Source organism: Podarcis melisellensis (assembly GCF_964234715.1).
Source record: "Podarcis melisellensis genome assembly, chromosome: 7".
Taxonomy (NCBI): Eukaryota; Metazoa; Chordata; class Lepidosauria; order Squamata; family Lacertidae; genus Podarcis; species Podarcis melisellensis.
Window position 1 is genome coordinate 48,481,959 of NC_138539.1, and position 19,658 is coordinate 48,501,616.

General features: G+C 39.1%; 1 protein-coding gene across 1 annotated transcript in view; it reads right to left on the minus strand.

Annotated features, from left to right (window-relative positions):
• Positions 1–19,658, minus strand: part of APCDD1 (APC down-regulated 1) — a 38,163-nt gene continuing 18,505 nt past the window's right edge. The window contains exons 4-6 of the mRNA XM_081918108.1: positions 10,453–10,774; positions 797–6,000; positions 1–608 (exon numbers count right to left, since the gene is read on the minus strand). Coding sequence (XP_081774234.1) covers positions 5,549–6,000; positions 10,453–10,774 — 774 coding nt within the window. The 3' untranslated portion in view covers positions 1–608; positions 797–5,548. The remainder of the gene's footprint in view (positions 609–796; positions 6,001–10,452; positions 10,775–19,658) is intronic.

Consider the following 19,658-nt stretch of genomic DNA (forward strand, 5'->3'; position numbering starts at 1 on the left):
AACAATAGATGTACTTTTATTATGAGGTTTTGAAAAGAACATGAGAATACCCAATTCACTTGATTTCTTCAAAATGTGATCCCCCCACAGCAGCAGAGTTTTCTATTTGCAATCAGTTTTAAACAGAACATCTCAGAACTAGCTAGCTTATAACAATGTTTGAAAGACTTAATATTGAAATAGTAGTTCTTTAGTCTCATAAAACCTGCTTGACTTTTTCCATGGAGCAGGGTTTCATACTCCATCCCCAAAAAATAACAATTCTCCATTTGTGTTTGCGGGCAAAGAGCTCTTAACTTTTGAAGTCTTCTTCAGAGTTGAGACAAGATGTTACCACTAGGTGGCAATGTTTTATTATACATCATGTTTATTGCAGGCCTTTCAGCAACCTCCAATCTGAATTAATTTTTGTGAGTGGTTTTGGATTCTTAACAGGGACTTGTGCTTGTCTCCCACATCCCAACTATTTTAGGCAAATGCATACTATATTTGCATTTCTAAAATTTGCTTCTATTATCTGCCCTGATGACTTGAGAAGGGTTAACTTAAAAATGCAAATAAATGTGTAAGCATTAAGTATTGGGTAAGTATGTTCATTACAGAGGGCGCTCGGGTTGTGAACGTGATCCATGCGGGATGCACGTTCGCAACCCACAGTGTTCGCAACCTGCAGTGGTGCGTCTGCGCATGCGCGGGTTGCGATTTGGCGCTTCTGCGCAAAGCATGATTTAGGTACTTCCAAAAAAACGCAACCTGAAGCGTCTGTGACTCAAGGTATGTCTGTACTTGATTAAACCACTATGGACAGTTTAGGGGTTTGTGCAGTAGTTGCTGAATGGTGTAAATGCGGGAAAACTTTTTCTCTGTGTGCCTACAACTTGCTGCACTGTGTGACCCATAACTAATGTGGCCTTCAGGTTTTCAGAAGCCAAGTGGAATACTTGTGATTACTGATGTTGAAGGGAAGCTTTTTAAAAGTATTGGGCTCCATTTAGTTAGGGATGAAAGCTTACATGGCAGGATTGTGTTGTTGTCTTTGATTGTTGATGCCAAGGGAAATTAAAGATCAGTTTGGAGATTTTGGGGAAAAAAATATTTCAGAAAAAGAATGAATGCTTACCCCCCAGCTATATGTTTATAATATATAAGCTTAATGGTGTATGAACCATTTAACTCATATTAAATTGCTACTTGCTATCAAACAAGATTTATATTTAACTTTATATGGCCTGATATGCAGCTGTAGATAATAGTTACTCAATATAAAATATAAACTTTGTGCACATGGACACAGGAAGAGCTTATAGTTAAAATTCTTCAGCTTGGTGGATACAACTATTGAATACAGAAAAAACTACTGAGAAGACTTCCAAGAATTTTGGTTTCATTTACTCTTTTATTTAATCAACATTTTCAACAAGTACTGAAACTTCCCTGGCACTTTAAACTAGAGAAGAAAACTGGGAAGAAAAAAGTTTTTTAATGTTACAAAAATAAAATATCTTTTTTAAAAACACACACCCTTGGTTTTATGCAAATATACAACCACCTTAAAATCTCAAACTTGCTCCCAGTTCTACTCTGTTCCAACTTCCCAATCAAACATGCCTTCAAACCTGGATGGTGCCTTCCTAGAGCACTTTACCAAACTATTGAAAAGAAGTGGTATAGTCATGGGAGACTTCCAGCTATTTCAGTATCTGTTGGAACTCAAACTCTGCCAATAATGTAACATCCAACAAATTCTTCACTTCCCTCACTTCCCAGAAAGTGGAAGCAGCAGCAAGGGGACCTGGTACTAACCAACAGGGAGGAACTGATCAACGAAGTGAAAGTACAGGGGACCTTGGGAGGAACTGATCATGTCCTCAGAGGCAAGAGAAAACCGAGTGTAGTCTGACATGCATTCTGGACTTTAAGATGGCTGATTTCAAAAATCTTAAGGAACTACTGTGGTCAGAAATACTCAGAAGAGAATGGAGCCCAGTACGTGATTCTTAAAGGTGAAATATTGAAGGCACAAATGCAGACAATTTGCAACAAGGAAAGTGGGAGCCACCTAAACGGGTGTGGCTGCATAAGGAGCTTAAAGATGAGCTGAGGTGTAAGAAGGGAATGTATAAGCAATGGAAGGAAGGAGAAATCAGGAAGGAAGATATACAGTTGCAGGGAGAAGGTCAGGCAGGCCAAAGCTCAGAATGAACTCAGGCTTGCAAGAGAGGTTTAAAATAATAATAATTTTCTTTGGTTGTGTTTGAAGCAAGAGGAAGAACAAGCAAGTAGTAGATCTCTTGCGTGGAGAAAATAGAGAAATGCTATTGGGTGACAGAAGGCGGAACTGATCACCTATTTTCCTCTGCCTTCACCCAAAAGGAAAGCCAGTGCCTAACCTGATGAAAGCATAACAAACAATGCAAGGAGGGAGCTGCAGCTCAATATAGTAAACCAGGTGGTAAGGAATTCAAATCTCCAGGGCCTGATGAGCTGCACCCAAGAGTAGTAAAGGAGCTTGCACATTTGATATCAGAGCCTGTGTCTATAATCTTTGAGAATTCTTGGAGAACAGATGAAGTCTTTGCAGAAGGCAGAAATATTTCACCTGTTCTCCAGGCAGGCAAATGTCCCCATCTTCAAAAGGGTGGGGAGAAGACCCAGGTTACTATTGACCAGTCAGCTTAACATTTTACCAGGAAATGCCCTAGAACAGATAATTAAAAGATGCTTTGATTACAAAGACCCAGCATGTGTATCTCAAAAGCAAGTCATGCCAGAAGAGTCGTTTTTTAAAAAAAAATAGTTGCAAGCAGGGGAATGCTGTGGACATAGTGTATCTTGATTTCAGTAAGGCTTTTGACAAAGTCCCTCATATTCTTGCAGAGAAGCTGGCAAAATGTGGACTGGAAGAGGTATCTGTTAGGTGTATTTGCAGCTTGTTGACTGCCCAAACCAAAAGAGTACTCACTAATGGTGTCTTGTCATCCTGGAAAAGACGTGACAAATGGGATGCCACAGGGTTCTGTCCTGGGCCTGTTGTTGTTCAACATCTTTGATGAAAGTATTCGGGGGCATCGGAATCGGGATTCAAGATGATCTTAACAAGATTGGAAAACGGCCAAAATGGATTTCAGTAAGGACAATTGTAAGGTTCTATACTTAGGCATGAACAACTGCACAATTATAAGATGGGGGACATCTGGTTTGTCAATAGTACATGTGGAAAGGACCCCCAAGCTTAACATGACTCATCAGTGCTATGCAGGAGCAAATCAAGGGAAGTAAGTACTGCTCTATTCTGCCTTGGTCAGGCCACACCTGGAGTATTGTGCCCAGTTCTGAGAACCACAATTTAAGGAGGATAGTGGAGGTTTTAAAGTAGATGTTGGGCAGCCATATGCCATGTATGATTTAGTTGATATTCCTGAACTAGATGACCCTTGGGGTCCCTTCGAATTCTACAATTCTGAGATTCTATTATTCTAGGTGGCAGGGAGGGCTGATAGACAGGTGAAGCTTTGTAGCAGATTCCCAATTCAGGAATCATAATCTACCCTGTGGCAGAACAGTCAAAGAATCTGCAGCCCAGAGCCAAATATATGCAGAGGTTTCTCACATCTAGTTATGGCAGATGTGGAAATACAGGTGTTGCACATGGTGCTTTTCACTGTCATTGTCAAAAGTACAAGATCTCTCTCTGAATCATATCTCTGCTTACTTCAGCATAAATGAGTTCCCCTTTCACTTCTGCAGATGATAAAAAATAAGTGGAGAAAGCAAGCCCATGGCAGCAGCTTCCAGTGAATGTTTATACATTAGAACTATAATTCCGCTGGTAAGAATGGTCCCTTTTCCGAGATTTTGTAGACTCAGTTGCATCCTTTACTTTCTGTTTGTTGTGCCTTACCACAGGTTGTATATAGTTGTGTCCCTTTGTTGATAGAAGACTCTGATCTTATGCTTCTATGTACAGAAGGGAGAAAAGTTTCTTTATGCCACCTTCCCTCTGCAGCTTCTTATTATTGCTCCTTCTTATCATGCGTCCCAATTTGTAAGTTTGTATTTTATCACAGAACACTTCCTATTATACTAAGGGACCCAACACCGTGGCTTGGTTTACCCATTGCTATTTTTCACCAGTGGATTTGAAACTTGTCCCCCTTGTACATGTCAATAAATTATACGTGAATACACATGCATGAAAGAGAACAGATAATTTGTTCTTCAAACTGGTGGTTTTAAATAAGATTGTATTTAGGGAGAGTATCTTTTGATTCTGTGTTTCCTGGCCTTGTCATTGTGGCATTATGCAAGGAGGCTACTGTGAATTTTAAGCAGGAGTGGGGAATCTGTCTCTCCAGATGTAGCTGGACTAAACTCCCATCATCAATGACCACGCTGGCTGGGGTTCTGTCCAATAATGTGAAAGCGATGGGTTTCCCTGTCCCTGATTTAAAGCAATGGAGTTTACATGACCCCCTGTCCCATTCCCAGTGAAAAAAGGAATCATTTAATATTCAGTTTGTCTACTTCACTAATAAAAGGAATCAGACTTGGCTAACATCCTGCTCCTCGTTAAACTCCATTTTTTGCCACAACTTATTATGAATTCTTTAAAAAAAGTCTTGCAAAAATAAATATATCAAGATTAAGCCTTGCTTGCTTTATTGAATTGCCCAGTCTAATAAAATGAATGTCAAGTGCATTGCATTTGGCAAACTGTCCACTATCCTGAATTTCTTATGAAGATATGGTGTAATTCACCTTGGTTTCTATATTTGAGAGATCTTGTTGCTTTCTTCCCTTTGTCTTTGCTTTTTCAAAGTTGGTGGAAAGTGGTTGGTGGACCCCTGAAATTGCTTTGAACTGTGATAAGTTGGGCAACTTAATAAAGAACATTGGCGCCATATGTCACTCTAAATCTCCGATTATTCTTAAATTCACCACCTATATATACAATCATTTAAATTATCTGTGCAGGTTTAATTTGAGATTTTCCATTCAGCATTCTTGATCCTAAAGATCATGTAATATTTTATGTAAACTCTATAAAAGTGTATTTAAGATACATCCTTAGTTGGATTTTTCATATATACATATATACACTGTAACATAAGAACAATGCAGTTTATCAGTATTGACACAATACGATAAAAGCATAATTCTAGATAATCAAATTCAAAGATGAAACTGATTTGGGGAGTAGGAACAACTGCAACAGCACAGTTGGTAGATGAAAATATGTGTAAGATAGTTCAGCCCAATAAGTTTTTCTTCCAAAGAACAAACTGAAGGCAGGGTTGAAGGGTGAAGAACTGCAGTTTTAAAGTGCAATTACTGTTGTGCAGTCATGTCAGGCCATGGATCAGATTGGATGAAGTTCAAAGCAGAAGCAAACTGGTGCTATTCATGATTCAAGGAGGATAAAAGGAACAACAGTTCTTCAGGCATCAAGAAAATGTCCTTTTTTTGTCTGTTAAGATGCTTTATGACATCTCCCCATGTAGCCTAAGTCCTATACTTGCCCTGATAGGAGTCATTTGAAAATGCAATTCTAGCTGTAAATGCCCAACGTTGGCACAGTGCTAACAGCCAGCATCATAACCAAAACAAAAGCACAGGGATTTTTTGCTGGTGCTCCACTGCTGTACCATCCTAGTTTGTTTTCTTCTAAAGTTTCATCTACTCTTGGTGCGGATGAAGTACATTGAATTAAGGGCATTTGGTATGAGGTGGCTCTCTTTTCTGGTCTGTCGGGACTGGATCCATCACTAGGTCTCTGGCCATTATACAACAAGTATCTCCCTCTGGCATCCTGCTCCATTTTGAAGATCTCGTACTCTGTATGCGGCAGGCGAATTCCCAAAGCAATGCAGCCGTTGGTGTGAGTAACATCTTGCTGCACCCCAACTTGCCAGGATCCTTCTGCCCCACACTCATTTCCATTGAAGACATTCAGTAGAGAGGCAGTAGCTATGTCCATGGGTGTAACCTTCATATGATTCACTGCAAAAAAACAAAGAAGGGACTGTTAATTGTGCCTTGAGGTAATATGATTTTGTCAACAGCCAGATTTCTATTTCAGGAGGAGCTTGATTCTCTTCTGTAGAAGTTTCTAAACCCGTTGACCTTGAAAGACACAGCATTTGCTTCTGAACTAAGCCTTTATAAATGTGAAGAGTAACTCAAGTGTATGGAAAGAAAGAAAAAAGTGGTTTAAAACCAAAACCAGTAAGAGTTGCAAGTGAAGTCATAAGAAGAGCCCTGCTCATTAGCTCCTGGGCTCTAGTTCATCATCCTGTTCCAGCAGTGCCTAGACAGATACTTTAAGAAAAGTACAAGTGACAGCCATTCCCGTTGTTTGCCCACAGCAACTGCTTTTTCACAGGTAAGCTTCCTGTAAACCATTTAGCTATCATAACTGATCACTATTAACAGATCTATCCTCTTCTGAATGTGTCTCAATCCCCTTTTAAATTTATCTAAGCTAGTGGCTCTTAGAACAATTTCCACAAGTTAAGTGAGTTGAATAAATATGCTCTCAGATCTAGTATTTAGTAGTGGAACACTAGTAAGGTACATGGTTGGCTTATTGTGGGAATTTCTTGTAGCAGTGCTCTCTGTTTTGACTAGATGAAAATAATCATAAGTCATTTTAAGAGTGAGTAAAATGTAAATCAGATACAGTTGTACCTCAGAAGTTGAACGGAATCCGTTCCAGAAGTCTGTTTGACTTCCAAAATGTTCAGAAACTAAGGTGCAGCTTCTGATTGGCTGTAGAAGCTCCTGCAGCCAATCGGAACCCGCTGAACCCACATTGGATGTTTGGGTTCTAAAGAACATCCGCAAACCTGAACACACACTTCCGGGTTTGTGACATTTGGGAGCCAAAACGTTAGACTCGCAAGGCGTTTGACTTTCGAGGTACGACTGTACATAGATTTAATGACACTGCTGAATTCTCAGTGTGGTAACAATGCTCAATAATTTGAGCAGTACCAGAAAACAAGCTCTCAAGGTAGCCATTTGTTTTTGCAAATCACCCATTTTATCTTTATGGTCACTTTGTATGCCTGTACGTTGCCGTTCATTTCTCCTCTCTTCATGGAAAACAAAGCTGATCTGAGAGTGAGGACAGGGCTTCCTGAACTGCTGAGATAGGTGACCTCAGCCAAGAGAACCATTCCCCCTGCCCCACAATGAGCAAACACTTTTTTGCTCACTCCCTGAGTAACAAAATTGTCTAGTGTGGTGGTGGTTTGCTTTCTGTTGCTGCTGGGAGACTTGCAAAAAGTGTCATTTCTTGCAGCTCAGCCTCGACAGCGTTCAGAGGAATTAGTCCTTGGGCATGACCTAGATTTAATATGCTACTCTACCTTATGATAATACAAAACAGGTTGCATCACCTCCTCTTCTATAGTAACCATTGCTGGTCTGTAAGGTATATGTATTCCTCCTTGGCATGCTTCACTTCTCATTGTCACTGGACTATCACATGACTGCTTTACAGCTATTGGACAATGTTAAGAAAAGGTTTAAATTTCCTTAAAATATGAAATCATGCAACTGCTGTGTAACACGTATGTGTGTGGAAAGGCTACACCAAGGAAGACTGCAAACCGCCAATCTTGATTGATTTACTGACCCTTGGCCATGAACAAATATTTCCTCATTTTTTCTTGTTTTAATGAGCATGACCAATGCAAGCATTTAATTTTGTTAGCAGTGTTTACATCTCTTTGACATTCATTTCAACGGAGGACTTGAATCAAAGCTTATGCACTCACATGTTTATAAGCAAGAGAGTTCTGAGCTAAAATGGAGTTCCTGTACCCATAAGCAGCCTCTGGATTAGAGGGTTGTCTATTATTGCCCTAACTTCCTTATGCACATGCTAGATAAAATAGCATCAAAGGTGAGGCAATTACTTTATACCTTTACTCATTAGGTTAGATCATGTGATTACTAGAGTGGTTCTGATCTCTGATCTAAATATAACAAAACTACATTTAACTTTTTTTTTTTTTTAAAAAAAGCACGCTTAATTCTGATAGTTATTTTACAGGGAAAACAGCCACAGGGTGCTGATCCAGTACTTTGCTCTCAATCCAAGCTTTAAACATACATTCATAGAAATTTGTTTCCATACACATATACCCCCAGTTATCCAGTTGCTCAATAAAGCTTCATTAAAGTAAGCACAAAAATTAATGCACGTTTTAAAATAAGGTGCCAATTTATTTGAAATTAATTATAAATCATTTTTCCAGTTTGATGCTCTTGATTTCTTTTTAAGCCTCTAAATGTCATCAAACATTTTAATACGCCTATTTTTTCAAAGTGTAAAACTCAAATATAATGAGCTGGGGACAATAAATTGGGTCAGTTACTTGTTCAATTTTCACAAACATTTTTAGCTTCTGTGTTGTGGGCATGCTAAGCAAATGAACTAACATTGGTTCACATAATTAAGTCTTCAAGGAGAGGGGAAAGCAAGTTCCACCAAAAAAAAAAAGAAAATAAAAGACTGATGTCTAGATAGGAAAGGCAAGAGATTAAACAGTTTCTATTTCACAAGCCTGCTGCCCCAGGCAAGCCTACAAATAAAACCAAGTTGGTTTTCATGAGAGAGGACGCTATAAAACTGCACTCAAATTTCATTTAAAAATTGTTCTGTAGCCAGGATATAAAGCTATGTCTTTTAACATATACTTGCTCAGAAAGCTAATGAAGTAACCAGTTCCAAATGGAAACCAAAAACCTCAGAAAATGTCAGCTCCATTACCATCATATATTATCCACACTTTTAAAGCTTCATGTGTGCAACATCTTGAGGAATGGATAATCTATAAACTTCAGAGCTTTTAAAAAAAACAACCTTGATTTATATCAGCCAAGTTCTCCTAATCCTGAAAAGACTGACTAGATTTAATTTAAAAGTAATTTAAACAATTTTGTTTTGAGTTCCAGCTGAACTGAAAGGGCCTCAAGAAAGGGAATTCCAAACAAACTTAAGTTGGTCCAGTTTCAAGTTTGGGTGGCATATTTTAATAAATTTATATGAACAATTCAACAAATCCTAACAAAAATCCAGGCCCCCTTGCATGTCATTTCAACACAGAAGCAGCCCTGTTTAGATTTGTTATGTTTGACTTCATCCTTTGACTTCATAGGTTAGCTTTTATGGTCTATGCTTAAGACTGGAATGCCCACCAATTGATCACAAACCCAGGAATGCCTTTATAAAAGTGATGGGCAAGGTCTCCAAGTTTGTCGTGGATGTTAGGAGTGAAGGCTTTTTGTTCCTCAACTCTGCAGGAGTTTGGTGTGTTCTCTCACCATGTCGGAAAAAGAACTCACAGCCTTACGCTTTAGGCAAAACCACCTTTCATTTTATAGTTGCCATGTGTCTTTTTCATTTGATTCTTTTAAGAACTGTTTGTAGCTCAGCTATCCCTGGGGTTCTATTTAAAAGCCAAGGAGAACTGCTTGCTCTCTTTAAGGTGAATGATACACGTTTTATATTTATTTAACACAGTTGGCTGTGATTACAACACTTTAGAATTTAATTCCATTGTTTCATAACAGGTATCTTAACTTGATTTTTTGGTAATTAGTTCAAGTCTGTCTTACACTACTTCCAAGCTTTAAGTACTTGCCCTTTATTTGACACTATTTGACCTTGCTGCTTTGCAGCAAGTTTCTTTCTTTCTTTAGAAGGAAGGAAGATCTTTATTTTCATTTGGATTTGATATCCCGCCTTTCACTCCCTTTAAGGAGTCTCAAAGCAGCTAACATTCTCCTTTCCCTTCCTCCCCCACAACAAACACTCTGTGAGGTAAGTGGGGCTGAGAGACTTCAAAGAAGTGTGACTGGCCCAAGGTCACCCAGCAGCTGCATGTGGAGGAGCGAAGACGCGAACCCGGTTCCCCAGATTACGAGACTACCGCTCTTAACCACTACACCACACTGGCTCACTGGTTTGCAACAGAGCTTCCACCCCTGCAAGGAGGTGAGGACCCAGAACAAAGATGTGTTACAGCTTTTAAAGGCTTTAGAAACTGCCCAAGCCCTCTTCCAAAGACCACCCAAAAGCATCATACAAGCGTCACAGAAAGAGGTGGTCTATTACAGAAATCTGAGAGTCTGTCAAAATACCCGATAATGCTTACTGATTCCCCTTCCTTGGCCAGTCTGGGCCATTCAACTTAGTGCAGCAGCACAAGGCAGGAATCATGAGAACTACGGGAATATAGTCCTACTTGAAGGCAGCAGGAAGCTTAAATAAAGCATTGCATGGCTACAAGAAACTGAGCTGGTCTACTGTGAGATGGATATCCAAGAACATGTGGGGCCATTTGGTATGATATTAATCCCTCCACATATGTGTTTTGCTACGTGCTATAAAAATTATGCTGTACTTTGGAAAGGGCTTTGGTTGAAAACTAATGATCTTACCTTTAAACACGAATTCTGTTCCGCCCATCACTCTGGATGAATGTACTCCCCGGCTGTAACGACCCTTGGCATAGATGGTGAAAGTGGGGTGCTTGCAGATTGGGTCAGAATAATGATAGTAATGACCTTCCCAGGTATTGTTGTTGTCATGGAAGATGAAGTGCCTGGTGAGAAAGAGCACTTCAGGACGCACTTCGCAGCGCTGGCTCGCCCACTCCCCATGTAATCCAATAGTCAAATCAGCCTTCGGAGGTAAAATTGGTGGGTGGTGTTCATCTGACCGATAGATGATCCTGCATGCTATACATGAATGGTCATGGTTCTGAAACAAAACCAACAGAAACCTTGTAAAACTGATAGAAACTTTGTAAGGCACATAGTCAGTTGCTAGCAAATCAAATTTCCTTATAGGTTCAGTACTTAGAGTGCCTAAGAGATGGGTGGGCCATCAGATGCATATTTTTGAAACTGGAAACTTTCAAAAGCAGGGGAAAGGGCGGGGTACAAATAAATAAAAATAATCAATTTTGTAATATGAAATGGAAGGGGAAGCTCCCCCCCCCACTTAATTGCACTGGGCATATTCAAACACTTGAGCATATTTACATCACTCTGGGATGTTTTATGGGAAGCAATTTGTAAATAAATAAATAAGTAATTTGGTGAATTCCAGCCTACAGATAGTACTTAAGAGTAGGTGAAAGTGAAACACTTTTTCCTTATGTGTCAACAGCAAGAATTACCACCTTCCCTTGACTGATCATGGCCACGGAATTTAAAGTTTCCCCTTTTTGTTATCTTGGGCTCTTTCATGCCATTTCATAAATTAACAATTTTTTTTAGCTTCTGCTTTTGTGCATACTAACATTTGTAGAATTCTAAAATTTGGATCCCGTTCGCATCCAGAGGTACCACTGTAGTGCTAAAAAGTCCCCAGTCTAGAAGCTCCTAGAGGCATGTTCTCTTACTGGTTCTATAGCATGCGGGAAAACAATAATGGCAGAATTTCTGTGTTTTCCACTTACACTGCATAAAAGTTTAACAGGCAGATTCTTTTACAGAACCAAAATTTGGCAAGCAACCTTAGCCATTGTAATAGCCCTTGGGATGCAAGTGTGACCTTATGCCACTGATGAGTCTGTGATCCTCAGAGGCTGTTGGATTCCAAATTTCATCAGCCCCCACAACAGGTTCTCATCCCTGACTTGTGCTGTAATATTTACTTCCAAGGTTTGCTAAGGCAACCAAGGCAGACTCTGGGGCTTCTGTGCTGTGCAAAATGGAAGTCTTTTCCTTCTCGTTGCAGGTTCTACACAGTTGCAACCACATTTGATACATGGCCAGATTTGTAATGTATTTCCATACCTATTTTCACGTTTTGCACTAATAATGCTTTTCAGTATAACCATATTCATTTATTCCAGTGAATGATTTACTATCCTACAGCGTTCTTGGAAAAACAAACCGTATAATATGTCGTGCCATTTCTATTTGAACACACACTTGTTCTTTTGTGACCCAAGCCTTGCTATTCAGTCCCAGGCAAGCAGCAGCCTATTTCAGTATACCTTTTATTTTTTATTTAGTCTTTAGAAGAGCTCTGGGTATTTTAACAGGAAGCAGTTGCCATGTGTTGTCTCCACCTCCCAGATACCAAATGTTAATTGCGAAATGAACAAAAGAGGGAAATGCAAGACTGAGTAGTTGAGAATGTGGATCATTAAGCACAGTATCTGCATAATATTTATATTTTTAGAAGAATAAGTAACTTTCTTAAAAGGGAATAGAAGAATTTGAAGTACTGAATGTGCTAAAACTGTATCTTAGCACAAAGCATTTAAGCGACACTATTGATTAAAATCTTCAGCCCCTCGTGGGGATCTCCACTGTGGCTCTGCAACAATGAAAACATTGAAGACTAAACAAAAAAACGATTACGAGAAGCCCCTGTGTAACTCCGGTCAGTTTTATTTTGCTGAAACTTCCCTTGCAAGTCCGGCTTTTCTTGTTCTTTCCTGGGTTAATGCAGGCTGCATCTTCTATCAAGTGATGTAATCCAGACTGCAGGTTAATCCTGGAGAGTGATGGTAGATGGGAAAGCTTCCTTTTATTGGAGGGAGTTAAGACCATTCTAGTTCCAATCACTCTATGGGAATGGGCTTGCCTCCAGAATATGTGGTTTAAGAAGGCTTATAGAGGGTTGGAAATACAGCATAACCAAACCTAGCAGTTGCTTGAGGTGGCAAGTTTTGTGGAGTTTGGCTGAAGCACCACATGACCCAAGAGTTGTAACCTCAGCATTCTCTGTAGTGGAATTTCAGATTTTAAAGTGGAGTTGTTAAGAGTAGCAAAAAATCTTAGGCAAGCCATACATGGTGGCCATATATTAATAATGGTTCCTATGCCCAGAATGGACACTGTGCACATTTGATTCATGTTGTATTGCATATGGATTTTCTATGGTAATTTCTGTGTAGAAAAAAACATGAAACAGCCCTACCTCCAGAATAAACACAGGAAATAGACAACTGTATGAGACATGCATACTTCCACCAAGGAAAAATGACACCACTCCTCAAGAGATATTTGTCCTAGATATAGTGCCCTTTTAAAGAACAACAGATGAATTGGCCCCCGGTACCTTTTTTTGCAAGATAATGTTAATTGTCCTTACTATGCAATGCTGCAATAAAATCTGATTGAGATAGAACATGTAAAATTGCACTGTTTTTTGATTGGTTGCCACGCTCCAATCTGCCTCAGTACAGCTGTAAGACAGGAGAAGACTTGCAAATTCATTGCATGCCCAAGGGAAAACCATCTCTAAAACAGTGGCAGAAGTTTGTGGCCCAGTCAATATAGCTTGTGGCAGTAAGAGCCAGTGCCAGTGTGTTCCAGACCCTGAGTTTTAAGGTGAATATAACTGGCTTGCTTCAGGCAAGGAGAGATGGAATCCAGGAATGCATGAGACAATTTGCCTTGCTATAAAGTCCTATTAAGCAAAATAGACATGCAATATATTTCCTTGGATGAAAGCCAACAAACTATCTTGAATGTCTTGGAATACTCTACATTACTTTCCAGTCACTGAACCTCATATTTATTAATCACTTTCATGTTCTCATCCCACAGATGAAAATAATAAAATTCTTCATGCTACACTCACTTCAGGTGACTGATCTTCTTTTCTTTGTGTTTAATCAACCCCAAAGCTCAAACATTCTTTTTCCTTCTATGCATTTTAATGAAATACCATGTTAACTCCCAGAATCTCCTGCCCAAATTCAATATAACTTAATATAAAAAATACAAAAAATGTATGAGGTGTACAGATTTTAAAGTGACATATTAATCCTTAGGTGAAAACAAGCATTAAAAATCCGAATCTTAATGAGTGGAAATAGAGAACAGTTTGGAAAAACGTTCCTCTCTCTTCCTTATATGTTGCCTGTACCTTTGATGCCTCCTTTATCTGGAGCTGCAATGTGCTAAATGTATCCTTTCCCAAATGATAAAAGCAGTAAGATGAAACAATTGAGCTTTTCATAATGGGAGCAAAAGGAAAGCAAATGATTGTTCTTATCCTGGCCTTGAAGCCTTCCTTATCCTACTCCTTCCTCTTTTAGTGATGCCACAGAGAAAAAGAAATCAACCCACAAATGGTATGCAGAACGATTGCATTTTTGGGTGATATCTCACTTGGCGCCTGGGAACCAATTACTTCTAGCTTTCATTTTAGCATGCTTTGGATGTATTATATAAACACCACACACATTTCTGTTCTCTTCCTTAACTTATCTGAGACCATTTTTCCCCCCTGGTTAATGCACCATAATTTTTTAATACGAACTTTGTAAGTTTAAAGTAAAAATTATTTCAGGATTTCTCTTCCTGTTGCCTCTTTTTCTTTTCAGCCTGGCCTGGCACAATTCAAACTAAAATGTCCAGATTCTCATCAGGTGTAAATAACCTTCGATCCAAAAACTTTAAAGGAACTGTGTTGATTTATACCAGATAATGTTTGTAGACTAAGAACTGTTTTAAAAGTTGAGAGTATTGCAAAGAGTTAAGAACAACCAGTTTTAGGCTATTAGACATGTCGACTAAGAGAACCGTTTCATTCAGCTGACTTTGGTTAGCCTTAAAAGATGTACTTAGCAGCAAGCCATTAAGCCCATAAAATTGTTGAGTTACAGGCACAGCCAACTAATGGCAGAGAAGGGCATGTTAGGTCAGGATTATTATACTCAGTATTTTAAAGGCTCTTGAATCGGTGTCTAGGTCTTCTGGGTAAGATTTCCCATGATGAGCCCAAGGGAAAACTCTTGAGGTGTTTGATTCCAAAATGGTTCTGAAAATAACTTAAAACAAATGGAAAAGTCTGGGATTTTTTGCCCTCTGTTGCCGTGGAGCTTATGCCATGTAAAAATACTTTCATAGATATTTAGCACAATTTCCCACCAGTGTTCCACAACTCTGATATCTCAGTCCCAAGAGAACACATTACTGAATGGCTAGCATCTCTCCCCCACAAAGTGATAAGTAGCAGGCTTTCCATGACCTCATAGATGAGGCTAACACGGATAAGGCAACTCACGGGGGGGGGGGGGAGGACCTGAAAAATGCAATTATAACTCAAGCTTACAAATGGTCCACAGAGTTTATTAAGACTGCAAAATAATGACAAGGAATGATACCGGAAAGTCATTTTTTTTTTTAAGCACTCAAGAGTTCAGGTATCTAGACTAGGAAGAAATCAACTACATCTCACTTTGTGACCCTTTGAAACCGTTCTGTACCAATAAATGTAAAATGCTGAAGCCGTCTGGCTTGTCTGCTTCCATTCAATTTTATAACTCTTTGAAGGCAAAATATAGCTCATTTTCCTTTGAATATAAACATTAGCATTTTTGTGAAATATGAGAAATGAGGCAAACAGTGTCTTTCTCAGATGCATACTTGCATCTGTCACCTATTCTACCGAAGCAATACTAATTTGCAATGACAAGTGTATATATTTTGGAAAACAGTTTTCCAAAATTCTTAGAAGATGCAGGGGATAGAATGTGAAGGAAGGCCATCACAACAACCCCCCACCACATTTTAATATCAAAGTGATTGACTGATAAGTTCTCTTCAGACAATGCTTATCCAAGATGCTGAAGAGGCCTTAATTAGTTGAGGGGTATGTGGAACACAATACTGTACCAAAGTAAGTGTATCTTTGCCAAGCTAACAAATGTGAAGTCATACATACATACATACATACATACATACATACATACATACATACATACTGTTGAACAGCACTAGTCTATTTTGCCCCCAAAACACAAAATTCAAAAACTGTAAGAGCCAATTTTTGAAAGCTACCTCATTTAATTAATTCATTTACTAATTCAATATAACAATTGATATTTATTCTGCTATTCAGTTGTTTTAGAATATGCACTGCCAACATAATGTTCAGGCAAATTTTATGAGAATCCCAGATGACTCTTGCTAAAACATTATAGACACTGCTCGGGCAAATGAAATGCCAGAAATACTGTACATTTCCAGAAAATTGAGAAAGGGAGCCCCACTAAAGAAACTGAAACTGTGCATGTGCTCCAGAAACATTCCAACAAGAAGCAGCTAACATATCCTCAAAGTAAAAAACGGACCATCATTTTGCTTAATTTTCAGACTATACTGGATTCAAACACTGAAACGTTGCACTTTATTGGCCACAAGCAAATGGGCAGGTTGAGAGGTTTATAGGGACATTCAGAAGTTCTATATATTGCTACCGCAGATGGAAGCAATATAAAACAAGAATTTGCACCAATGAGATACGGCACATATTGCAACGAAGCAGAGTAAGAGAGCTACAGAAACGCCATTCAAAGTGGGATGCCCTTTGTGTCCACACAATATATTCTCAATACAATCTCAAGCCACGCGATATACTCTCAATACAATCTCAAGCCACGCGATATACTCTCAGTGCTCTTCTATTCTGTGCCATATCAAATCACAGCACGTGGCACAATGGTCACGGCACAAGGGGTCCCCCAAAATTAACAAGAAATGTTTCTATCATTAACCTACTTCACAGCACCGCTCAGAACTCATAGGCATGATGGCAACTTCATAAAAAGCGTACTCCTGCTGTACCAAGTCCAGCAACTCCTTTCCGTGTGGTCAAAGGTACCCAGCGAGGGCCAACCATTGTGTTCCATTGTGAACCATACAGCAATTATTTGGTTTTGTTCTATGGCTTTAGCTGTATAATATTGTTATAGTTGTAGTTTTTGTAACACAGTTGTAGATGTGTTTTCAAGTGTTCTGTGTTTTCAATTATATTTGTGGTTTGATAGTTAGGGGGAAAGGAGAGATGTAATGTTTATGACCAATCCATTCCTTGATCAAGACCAGGATTTCAGAATGCTCTGAGCTAAGCATGAGATAGTCCACCTTAGGAAATGGGGCAAAGGGAATTCTGGAAGGAAGAACACTGGTCTGCATAACTGTAAGCAAGGAACTATAAAATAAACATGCCCTATCTAATTAGCATTGTCTGAGTCCAGATTCTTATTTCTAAGAGCCCCAGGCCCCTGAACACACATTTGCATCCCTGAGTATTTTGTGGGGGGGGGGAGGCATACAGTAATAAGACAGACACAGAGAAACTGGGGAGGTGTTATGTGAAATTGTGTACTGTTCCTCTATTTCTCTCTGGTCACTGTATAGAAACTGAAAACGCCAGTTTCAGGAAATAGCATTAACATCAAAGACAGCTGCAATCCTCTCTGACTCTGATAAAGCCTGTCTCCTTCTCATGTTCTGAATGACTGCTTTGTGCAGTTGAAAGACTTTCATAAATGATCCAAACCTTGTACTTGGTCTTTAAATATTTTGTTTAAGGAGCAGATCTAAATGCTATAAAAGTGCTAATTGTCCCTGGATTGCCTGCCATTGCCTTCTAGGTCTTCTCTGAAATAGTTGTGTCAACTGGATTTGACTTTCTTAAATGCTTTGTTTCCTGCTCATCTGTACCTCAAGTCTACAATTTTTTGCACTCTGTGAATTATTTTTTTTAATGTGGTGCATTTGCTATCATTTGATTGTAATTTATTTTCCAATGGCTGAAGTGAGCTGTAAAGTTACAGGAGCAAGACATTCATTTTCTGGATGTTCTGACATATTTTAAGAAAGCAACTTGACATCCCATAGAAAATACTGACATGAGGATTGAGCCTGGATGTGGCAAGTTGCAAAATTGGAGCATTATTTCAAAAATAAAAATAAAATCACACTAAAATAATCTGAGAACATCCACTGGCAGCGGCTTTGAATATGTGTGTGGGATATAACGCACATTCCTGTGGATAGAGGATTCAACAATGTTTCTGGTGCTATCTGTGGCATCTTATTTATCTAGACTGAATGCTTCCCTTTCATTCTCTGAAATCAGTTCTTAAGAGGCTGTTCTCCCTCATCTCCCTTAAGCCATTTACCTTGCCTTGAATAGTTCAAGCAGGTTCTCTCTCCTTTAATCTTTTATTTTTAATCTTCTATTTCCATATTTTCCTTCCTTCTTTGGATCTAATTACCATTCTGATTTGTCAAATTGTGTAGGGCACAAATTACTGTATTTGAACATAAAGAATGAGCTGATGTTATAACCCAGAAATGATATAGAATTCATGTTTCAACCTCAGTCTATTTCACACTTCCTGGTCTTCGCTAGCTTCCATATCAGCTCTGCTTGAAATTCCTGGCCCAGACTGCAGACATTTCCAAGATCCTGGCACTGAATTTCTGTTAAGCACAAGTGCCAGGTACCAAAAAAGAAAGGGAAATATTTCTATTTAGTGTCTGCATATATGCATCAATATAGTATTTGTCAGTTTTATTCATGAGTACATTTTACAAGTTTAAGGGAGTTGTTTTTTTAAAAAAGTTCAGGCCAGTATTTAAAAACCATATTCCAATTTGCTTGTAAAAAGAATACATTCTCATACTTTCAGCAAACATTTCCGAGAAAGGTTTATATTTATTTATTTCCCATCCACCCCAAACTTTTCCCCTGAAAAGGCTGCTTAGAGATATTAAAAAATACATAAAAACCAGCTAAAAATGGGGAGGGGGATTAAAAACAATTAAAAAATGATAGAATTAAAACTATATACATAAATTATATTAAAACCATACAAATAATTACAATAAAAACAGCATGGCACCAGCCCTTTCATTTAAAGCAGCCGGTTCCCAAAAGCCTGCTGGAGCCATAATGTCTCCACCTGCTGGCAGGAGGACCACAATGAGGAAGCCAGTCTAACTTCTCTAGGGAGGCAATTCCAAAGTCTGGGAGCAACTACTGAGAAGGATAACAACTGCATCCTACCTACTCCTATGCTTCTGAAAGGCCTTATTTAATAGATCACTTTTCCAAGTCAACCATTTAACTTGCTTTGACCTATTCTAAATGATCAGAAACAGAAGAAGCAATCAAGACTCCAGCCCTGCAGAACTTGGCTGGGTCATTGCTGCTTCTGCAGCTCCTGCCACACATGCAGGGTGCAAAGTGAGGCGCAGACAACAGCCTGGATCTGGAATGATTGGGCCTGAAGCCATCATATTCCAGGGCTTTTCACTGACTGACAACAGTAAGGATCCATTTCTTTCCCTATCTTTTGATGGGTGGAATTAGAGGGCTGATGTCACTGCCGGAGGTAGCTGGGCACAAGCTGCAACGTGTGTGTTACAGAAGGGGAGAATAATTCAACACAGCAGCTCCATCTGTCATAATGTGTAATTCTACTTTCTTTTGTCATTTCTATCTGGATAAATTGATTTTGAAAACACTATTTCAGTATGTAAAAGCAGAGTTCTCTCTCTCTCTCTCTCTCTCTCTCTCTCTCTCTCTCTCTCACACACACACACACACACACACACACACAGTGATCCAAAAATGGTAAGACATAGCTGTTTCTCATACATCTAGGACTTTCCTGGTCAACACGGTCAAGTTTGTAATATCTACTCTGAGTTATATTTGTCTAAATCAGTCTCCTTGATCCCTAAAAGTATGTGCCAGCTGTGAGTCACTGAATATTGTGCAGCATTCCCCAGTGTGTGTAAAATAATGCTTTGTAATTGTAGCCTTGGCTATTGGAAATCTAGAAAAAGACAGACCACACGCAGAACCTCTTCACAAT